Source organism: Nerophis lumbriciformis, linkage group LG05 (genome assembly GCF_033978685.3).
Source record: "Nerophis lumbriciformis linkage group LG05, RoL_Nlum_v2.1, whole genome shotgun sequence".
Taxonomy (NCBI): Eukaryota; Metazoa; Chordata; class Actinopteri; order Syngnathiformes; family Syngnathidae; genus Nerophis; species Nerophis lumbriciformis.
Genome location: NC_084552.2, coordinates 55,505,072 through 55,515,332, shown reverse-complemented (window position 1 = coordinate 55,515,332; position 10,261 = coordinate 55,505,072). Strand labels below are relative to the sequence as shown.

Genomic DNA, 10,261 nt, shown 5'->3' with positions numbered 1-10,261 from the left:
TTCATATGGAACTAATATTTAGGCCGCATCTATTACCGTAATGTGGGTGCGCTGAATCATTTCTACCTTTTTCATTTGGCTGTGTACCTAATATTTTGTCTACAAGTGTACCTAATATTTAGGCCACACATGTACCTAATATTTTAGCTACTGTACATGTGTACCTAATATTTTGGCCACATGTGTACCTAATATTTTGGCTACAAGAGTACCTAATATTTCGGTTACACGTGTACCTAATATTCCGGCTACACGTGTACCTATTATTTTGGCTACAAGTGTACCTAATATTTCGGATATACGTGTACCTAATATTTCGGCTACAAGTGTACCTAATATTTCTGCTACACATGTACCTAATATTTCGGCTACCCGTGTACCCAATATTTTGGCTACAAGAGTACCTAATATCTTGTCACAAATGTACCTAATATTTCGGCTACAAGTGTACCTAATATTTCGGCTGTAAGTGTACCTAATATTTTGGCTACAAGTGTACCTACTTTTAGCTACTGTACACATGCACCTAATATTTTGGCTACACATATACCTTATATTTTAGCTACTGTACATGTGTACCTAATGTTACAAGTGTACCTAATATTTCGGCTACACATGTACCTAATATTTTGGCTACAAGTGTACCTAATATTTTGGCTACAAGTGTATCTAATATTTCGGCTACACATGTACCTAATATTTCGGATACAAGTGTACCTAATATTTTGCTACAAGTGTATCTAATATTTCTGCTACACGTGTACCTAATATTTTGGCTACAAGTGTACCTAATATTTTGGCTACAAGTGTATCTAATATTTCGGCTACACATGTACCTAATATTTCGGATACAAGTGTACCTAATATTTTGCTACAAGTGTATCTAATATTTCTGCTACACGTGTACCTAATATTTTGGCTACAAGTGTATCTAATATTTCTGCTACACGTGTACCTAATATTTTGGCTACAAGTGTACCTAATATTTCGGCTACACATGTACCTAATATTTTGGTTACACATGTACCAAATATTTCAGTTACACGTGTACCTAATATTTTGGCTACAAGTGTACCTAATAGTTTGGCTACACATGTACCTAATATTTCGGCTACACATGTACCTAATATTTTGGTTACACGTGTACCTAATATTTCGGCTACACATGTACCTAATATTTCGGATACAAGTGTACCTAATATTTTGGCTACAAGTGTACCTAATATTTCGGCTACACATGTACCTTATATTTTGGTTACACGTGTACCTAATATTTCAGTTACACGTGTACCTAATATTTTGGCTACAAGTGTACCTAATAGTTAGGCTACACATGTACCTTATATTTTAGCTACTGTACATGTGTACCTAATATTTGGCCACAAATGTACCTAATATTTCGGCAACAAGTGTACCAAATATTTTGGCTACAAGTGTACCTAATATTTTGGCTACACGTGTACCTAATATTTCGGCTACACATGTACCTAATATTTCAGTTACACGTGTACCTAATATTTTGGCTACAAGTGTACCTAATATTTTGGCTACACGTGTACCTTATATTTTAGCTACTGTACATGTGTACCTAATATTTGGCCACAAATGTACCTAATATTTCGGCAACAAGTGTACCTAATATTTCGGCTACACGTGTACCTAATATTTTGGCTACAAGTGTACCTAATATTTCGGCTACACATGTACCTAATATTTCAGTTACACGTGTACCTAATATTTTGGCTACAAGTGTACCTAATAGTTTGGCTACACATGTACCTTATATTTTAGCTACTGTACATGTGTACCTAATATTTGGCCACAAATGTACCTAATATTTCAGCAACAAGTGTACCTAATATTTCGGCTACAAGTGTACCTAATATTTCGGCTACACGTGTACCTAATATTTTGGCTACAAGTGTACCTAATATTTCGGCTACACGTGTACCTAATATTTTGGTTACACGTGTACCTAATATTTCAGTTACACGTGTACCTAATATTTTGGCTACAAGTGTACCTAATATTTTGGCTACACGTGTACCTTATATTTTAGCTACTGTACATGTGTACCTAATATTTGGCCACAAATGTACCTAATATTTCGGCAACAAGTGTACCTAATATTTCGGCTACACGTGTACCTAATATTTTGGCTACAAGTGTACCTAATATTTCGGCTACACATGTACCTAATATTTCGGCTACACATGTACCTAATATTTCAGTTACACGTGTACCTAATATTTTGGCTACAAGTGTACCTAATAGTTTGGCTACACATGTACCTTATATTTTAGCTACTGTACATGTGTACCTAATATTTGGCCACAAATGTACCTAATATTTCAGCAACAAGTGTACCTAATATTTCGGCTACACGTGTACCTAATATTTTGGCTACAAGTGTACCTAATATTTCGGCTACACATGTACCTAATATTTCAGTTACACGTGTACCTAATATTTTGGCTACAAGTGTACCTAATAGTTTGGCTACACATGTACCTTATATTTTAGCTACTGTACATGTGTACCTAATATTTGGCCACAAATGTACCTAATATTTCAGCAACAAGTGTACCTAATATTTCGGCTACAAGTGTACCTAATATTTCGGCTACACGTGTACCTAATATTTTGGCTACAAGTGTACCTAATATTTCGGCTACACGTGTACCTAATATTTTGGTTACACGTGTACCTAATATTTCAGTTACACGTGTACCTAATATTTTGGCTACAAGTGTACCTAATATTTTGGCTACACGTGTACCTTATATTTTAGCTACTGTACATGTGTACCTAATATTTGGCCACAAATGTACCTAATATTTCGGCAACAAGTGTACCTAATATTTCGGCTACACGTGTACCTAATATTTTGGCTACAAGTGTACCTAATATTTCGGCTACACATGTACCTAATATTTCGGCTACACATGTACCTAATATTTCAGTTACACGTGTACCTAATATTTTGGCTACAAGTGTACCTAATAGTTTGGCTACACATGTACCTTATATTTTAGCTACTGTACATGTGTACCTAATATTTGGCCACAAATGTACCTAATATTTCAGCAACAAGTGTACCTAATATTTCGGCTACAAGTGTACCTAATATTTCGGCTACACGTGTACCTAATATTTTGGCTACAAGTGTACCTAATATTTCGGCTACACGTGTACCTAATATTTCAGTTACACGTGTACCTAATATTTCAGTTACACGTGTACCTAATATTTCAGTTACACGTGTACCTAATATTTTGGCTACAAGTGTACCTAATATTTTGGCTACACGTGTACCTTATATTTTAGCTACTGTACATGTGTACCTAATATTTGGCCACAAATGTACCTAATATTTCGGCAACAAGTGTACCTAATATTTCGGCTACACGTGTACCTAATATTTTGGCTACAAGTGTACCTAATATTTCGGCTACACATGTACCTAATATTTCGGCTACACATGTACCTAATATTTCAGTTACACGTGTACCTAATATTTTGGCTACAAGTGTACCTAATAGTTTGGCTACACATGTACCTTATATTTTAGCTACTGTACATGTGTACCTAATATTTGGCCACAAATGTACCTAATATTTCGGCAACAAGTGTACCAAATATTTTGGCTACAAGTGTACCTAATATTTTGGCTACACGTGTACCTAATATTTCGGCTACACATGTACCTAATATTTCGGATACAAGTGTACCTAATATTTTGGCTACAAGTGTACCTAATATTTCGGCTACACATGTACCTTATATTTTGGTTACACGTGTACCTAATATTTCAGTTACACGTGTACCTAATATTTTGGCTACAAGTGTACCTAATAGTTTGGCTACACATGTACCTTATATTTTAGCTACTGTACATGTGTACCTAATATTTGGCCACAAATGTACCTAATATTTCGGATACAAGTGTACCTAATATTTCGGCTACACATGTACCTAATATTTCGGCTACACATGTACCTAATATTTCAGTTACACGTGTACCTAATATTTTGGCTACAAGTGTACCTAATAGTTTGGCTACACGTGTACCTTATATTTTAGCTACTGTACATGTGTACCTAATATTTGGCCACAAATGTACCTAATATTTCAGCAACAAGTGTACCTAATATTTCGGCTACAAGTGTACCTAATATTTCGGCAACAAGTGTACCTAATATTTCGGCTACACATGTACCTAATATTTCGGATACAAGTGTACCTAATATTTCGGCTACACATGTACCTAATATTTTGGTTACACGTGTACCTAATATTTTAGCTACTGTACATGTGTACCTAATTTTTTGGCCACAAATGTACCTAATATTTCGGCAACAAGTGTACCTAATATTTCGGCTACACATGTACCTAATATTTTGGTTACACGTGTACCTAATATTTTAGCTACTGTACATGTGTACCTAATTTTTTGGCCACAAATGTACCTAATATTTCGGATACAAGTGTACCTAATATTTCGGCTACACATGTACCTAATATTTTGGCTACAAGTGTACCTAATATTTCAGTTACACATGTACCTAATATTTTGGCTACACGTGTACCTTATATTTTGTCTGGACTCTTACTATTATGTTGGATCCACTATGGACTGGACTCTCACAATATTATGTCAGACCCACTCGACATCCATTGCATTCGGTCTCCCCTAGAGGGGGGGGGGGGGGGGGGGGGGGGTCCTCTCCAAGGTTTCTCATAGTCATTCACATCGACGTCCCACTGGGGTGAGTTTTTCCTTGCCCTTATGTGGGCTTTGTACCGAGGATGTCGTTGTGGCTTGTGCAGCCCTTTGAGACACTTGTGATTTAGGGCTATATGTGTCATCTATGTTGCTGCTTCTTGATCTTAGCGCTGCTTTCGATACCGTCGATCATAACATTTTATTAGAGCGTATCAAAACACGTATTGGTATGTCAGACTTAGCCTTGTCGTGGTTTAACTCTTATCTTACTGACAGGATGCAGTGCGTCTCCCGTAACAATGTGACCTCGGACTATGTTTAGGTAACGTGCGGAGTCCCCCAGGGTTCGGTTCTTGGCCCTGCACTCTTTAGTATTTACATGTTGCCGCTAGGCGACATCATACGCAAATACGGTGTTAGCTTTCATTGTTATGCTGATGACACCCAACTCTACATGCCCCTAAAGCTGACCAACACGCCGGATTGTAGTCAGCTGGAGGCGTGTCTTAATGAAATTAAACAATGGATGTCCGCTAACTTCTTGCAACTCAACACTAAGAAAACGGAAATGCTGATTATCGGTCCTGCTAAACACCGACATTTATTTGATAATACCACCTTAACATTTGACAACCAAACAATTACACAAGGCGAATCAGTAAAGAATCTGGGTATTATCTTCCACCCAACTCTCTCCTTTGAATCACACATTAAGAGTGTTACTAAAACGGCCTTCTTTCATCTCCGTAATATCGCTAAAATCCGTTCCATTTTATCCACTAGCGACGCTGAGATCATTATTCATGCGTTCGTTACGTCTCGTCTCGATTACTGTAACGTTTTATTTTCGGGTCTCCATATGTCTAGCATTAAAAGATTACAGTTGGTACAAAATGCGGCTGCTAGACTTTTGACAAGAACAAGAAAGTTTGATCATATTACGCCTATACTGGCTCACCTGCACTGGCTTCCTGTGCACTTAAGATGTGACTTTAAGGTTTTACTACTTACGTATAAAATACTACACGGTCTAGCTCCAGCCTATCTTGCCGATTGTATTGTACCATATGTCCCGGCAAGAAATCTGCGTTCAAAGAACTCCGGCTTATTAGTGATTCCCAGAGCCCAAAAAAAGTCTGCAGGCTGTAGAGCGTTTTCTATTCGGGCTCCAGTACTATGGAATGCCCTCCCGGTAACAATTAGAGATGCTACCTCAGTAGAAACATTTAAGTCACATCTCAAAACTCATTTGTATACTCTAGCCTTTGAATAGCCCCCCTTTTTTAGACCAGTTGATCTGCCGTTTCTTTTCTTTCTCCTCTGCTCCCCCCTATCCCTTGTGGAAGGGGAGACACACAGATCCGTTGGCCATGGATGGGGTGCTGGCTGTCCGGGGTCGGGACCCGGGGTGGACCGCTCGCCTGTATATCGGTTGGGAACATCTCTGCGCTGCTGACCCGTCTCCGCTCGGGATGGTTTCCTGCTGACCCCACTGTGGACTGGACTCTTACTGTTATGCTGGATCCACTATGGACTGTACTCTCACAATATTATGTTAGACCCACTCGACATCCATTGCATTCGGTCTCCCTAGAGGGGGGGGGGGTTACCCACATATGCGGTCCTCTCCAAGGTTTCTCATAGTCATTCACATCGACGTCCCACTGGGGTGAGTTTTTCCTTGCCCTTATGTGGGCTCTGTACCGAGGATGTCGTTGTGGCTTGTGCAGCCCTTTGAGACACTTGTGATTTAGGGCTATATAAATAAACATTGATTGATTGATTGATTGATATATAAATAAACATTGACTGATTGATTGTACCCCGCCTTTCGCCCGATTGTAGCTGAGATAGGCTCCAGCGCCCCCCGCGACCCCAAAGGGAATAAGCGGTAGAAAATGGATGGATGGATGGATGATTGATTGATTATATTTTAGCTACTGTACATGTGTACCTAATATTTTGGCCACACATGTACCTATTATTTCGGCAACAAGTGTACCTAATATTTCGGCTACACAGGTACCTAATATTTTGGCTACAAGTGTACCTAATATTTCGGCTACACATGAACCTAATATTTTGGCTACAAGTGTACCTAATATTTTAGATACTGTACACGTGTACCTAATATTTTGGCGACACATGTACCTAATATTTTAGCTACTATACATGTGTACCTATTATTTTGACCACACGTGTACCTAATATTTTGACTACAAGGGTACCTAATATTTCGGCTACACATGTACCTAATATTTTGGTTACACGTGTACCTAATATTTTAGCTACTGTACATGTGTACCTAATTTTTTGGCCACAAATGTACCTAATATTTCGGCAACAAGTGTACCTAATATTTCGGCTACACATGTACCTAATATTTTGGTTACACGTGTACCTAATATTTTAGCTACTGTACATGTGTACCTAATTTTTCGGCTACACATGTACCTAATATTTTGGCTACAAGTGTACCTAATATTTCGGCTACACATGTACCTAATATTTTGGCTACAAGTGTACCTAATATTTTGGTTACACGTGTACCTAATATTTCAGTTACACATGTACCTAATATTTTGGATACACATGTACCTTATATTTTGTCTGGACTCTTACTATTATGTACCTATTATTTTGGCAACAATGTACCTAATATTTCGGCTACACAGGTACCTAATATTTTGGCTACAAGTGTACCTAATATTTCGGCTACACATGTACCTAATATTTTGGCTACAAGTGTACCTAATATTTTGGTTACACGTGTACCTAATATTTCAGTTACACATGTACCTAATATTTTGGATACACATGTACCTTATATTTTGTCTGGACTCTTACTATTATGTACCTATTATTTTGGCAACAATGTACCTAATATTTCGGCTACACAGGTACCTAATATTTTGGCTACAAGTGTACCTAATATTTCGGCTACACATGAACCTAATATTTTGGCTACAAGTGTACCTAATATTTTAGATACTGTACACGTGTACCTAATATTTTGGCTACACATGTACCTAATATTTTAGCTACTATACATGTGTACCTATTATTTTGACCATACGTGTACCTAATATTTTGACTACAAGGGTACCTAATATTTCGGTTACCCGTGTACCTAATATTTTGGCCACAGGTATACATAATATTTCAGCTACATGTGTACCTAATATTTCGGCTACACGTGTACGTAATATTTCCGCCACAACTGCACCTAATATTTAGGCCACACGTGTACCTAATATTTCTACTACACGTGAACCTAATATTTAGGGACATATTCTACCTCTTATTTTGCAATTTCAAAATGTGTAAAAAAAAGGCTGCGGCATAATTGGGCCACAGTCGCACGGCAGAAAGTCACATGGCTCTCACCATAGTAAGTGAAGAACTGGGCCAGGTGGAGGAAGGTGAGCGAGACCAGAACATTGAAGGTCCAGTTGACTCCTGCTGCACACGCGTTGCCGGTGCTCCTCGCCCACAGCGGGTAGATTTCCGAGTTGATGGTCCAGGGCATGGGGCCCATACCTGCAAAGAAATGCCCCACAACAGCAAAAGATTAGAAGGTGTGAGGCACATGTTGAGTCTTTGGGGAGGGAGTGAGAGCGGTCACACTAATGGACGACTCCATGCCGGCCAGTTTGGATGCCACAATGGTGAGCCCACGTACAAAAGCTGCAGGTGGCATGTTACATCACGTTATCCTTTCTAAACCACATAAGCCGTCTCCTACCAGGTGCGAAAGCGGCCAAGTAGAGCATCAGCCCCAACAAGACCAGCCAGGAGAAGGAGGTGGGACAGTAGTTGTAGGCCCAGTAGGTGTGCTCCCTCATCCGGCTGGAGTTGGAACACCTGCAACGGGACGGAAAAACGGACACCGCAGTCTTAAAGAGTAACCCTCCCGCGTGCATCCTGTGACTCACCTGCCCCACGCCGCCTGCTCAGTGGAGGCCTTATTGACGGGAACGCAGGAGGAGGTGAGCAGTCCTGAGCCGTTCTCCCGGTAGCAGAAGCCACAGGCCGGGTCCAGCATGCACGGCTCACACAGCCTGAGTTCAACGCACACGGGGGAAAAAGTGACTTTCATCGACAGGATCCGTCCAATTATCCTCACCGTGGTCCGTAATAAAACACCAACAAACTAGAAAGGCATACACGAGGGTGGAGTAATTGCGACAATTTACTCTGACTTTGTACGTAAGGGTACTCTTTCATCCTGACAACTAATGGACTGTGCGGAGATGAAGGTGGTTGGCAAATTGAAGGGATGAGTGCTTGCGGCGTCACTGAGTTCACTCCACCACAAACAATGACCGCCACCTGTCAGAAGACAACAAGAGACGCCGCACGCCTCCATTACTCGCCGCTTGTTGACACTTGCAAAGAGGGACAGCAACTGTTACAGCCAATTTGTTACTTTGGGACTGTAGGTCGGCGCGGGGACAAGCTGGCTTTCATTGTCACGCGTTTGTTCGTTTGCACAAGAGTTGTCAGCACACCAGGATTTCAGTCGGGAATTTCTCCACACTGCAAAAACTGAAATCTAGGTAAGATTAAATATCTCAAATAAGGGCGTACTTGCCAACCTTGAGACCTCCGATTTCGGGAGGTGGGGGGTGGGGGCGTGGTCGGGGGTGGGGCAGGGCGTGGTTGAGGGCGTGGTTAAGAGGGGAGGAGTATATTGACAGCTAGAATTCACCAAGTCAAGTATTTCATACATATATATATATATATATATATATATATATATATATATATATGTATGTGTGGGGGGAAAAAAAATCACAAGACTATTTCATCTCTACAGGCCTGTTTCATGAGGGGGGGTACCCTCAATCGTCAGGAGATTTTAATGGGAGCATTCGCATACCATGGTTTATATAGGGCACAGAGTGGGTGGGTACAGGCTGGCCTAGGGGCGTGGTGATTGGTTCATGTGTTACCTAGGAGGTGTTTCCGTCTATGGCGGCATGTTGTTACAATTTCGCTGCGCTTGTTGAGGGATGACAGGTCTGGACGGTAGATAATAAACAGTTTCTCTTTCAAGCATAGGTTGCATCTTTTATTACCACTATTGTAAGGTGTGCTGGATGCAAGAATTTGCCATGTTATTGAATATTCAACATTATTGTCTTTGAGGTCTCAAATGTGTTTGCTGAGTTCTGTGGTATTTCGCAGGTTTTTGTTCCTGAAAGAAGCCTTGTGATTGTTCCATCTGGTTTTGAATTCTCCCTCGGTTAATCCTACATATGTGTCGGATGTGTTAATGTCCTTGCGTATTACCTTAGATTGGTAGACAACTGATGTTTGTAAGCACCCCCCGTTGAGAGGGCAATCAGGTTTCTTTCGACAGTTACAGCCTTTGTTGGTTTTGGAGTCGCTCTGTCTGGGGGCCGACGGTTCATTTGCAATTGTTTTGTTGTGGTTTGAGATGATTTGTCGTATATTGTTCATGCAGCTGTAGCTCAATTTAATGTTGTTCTTGTTGAATACTTTTCTTAGGGTGTTGTCTTTGGGAAAGTG

The 10,261-nt window shown here is 40.1% G+C and overlaps 1 protein-coding gene across 1 annotated transcript in view; it reads right to left on the bottom strand.

Moving 5' to 3' along the window:
* The window catches only part of LOC133606145 (proton myo-inositol cotransporter-like), a 184,379-nt gene that overhangs the window by 3,016 nt on the left and 171,102 nt on the right, over positions 1 to 10,261 (bottom strand). Inside the window, exons 8-10 of the mRNA XM_061959751.1 lie at positions 8,662 to 8,787; positions 8,472 to 8,590; positions 8,114 to 8,266 (exon numbers count right to left, since the gene is read on the bottom strand). Of these exons, the coding sequence (XP_061815735.1) occupies positions 8,114 to 8,266; positions 8,472 to 8,590; positions 8,662 to 8,787 (398 nt within the window). The remainder of the gene's footprint in view (positions 1 to 8,113; positions 8,267 to 8,471; positions 8,591 to 8,661; positions 8,788 to 10,261) is intronic.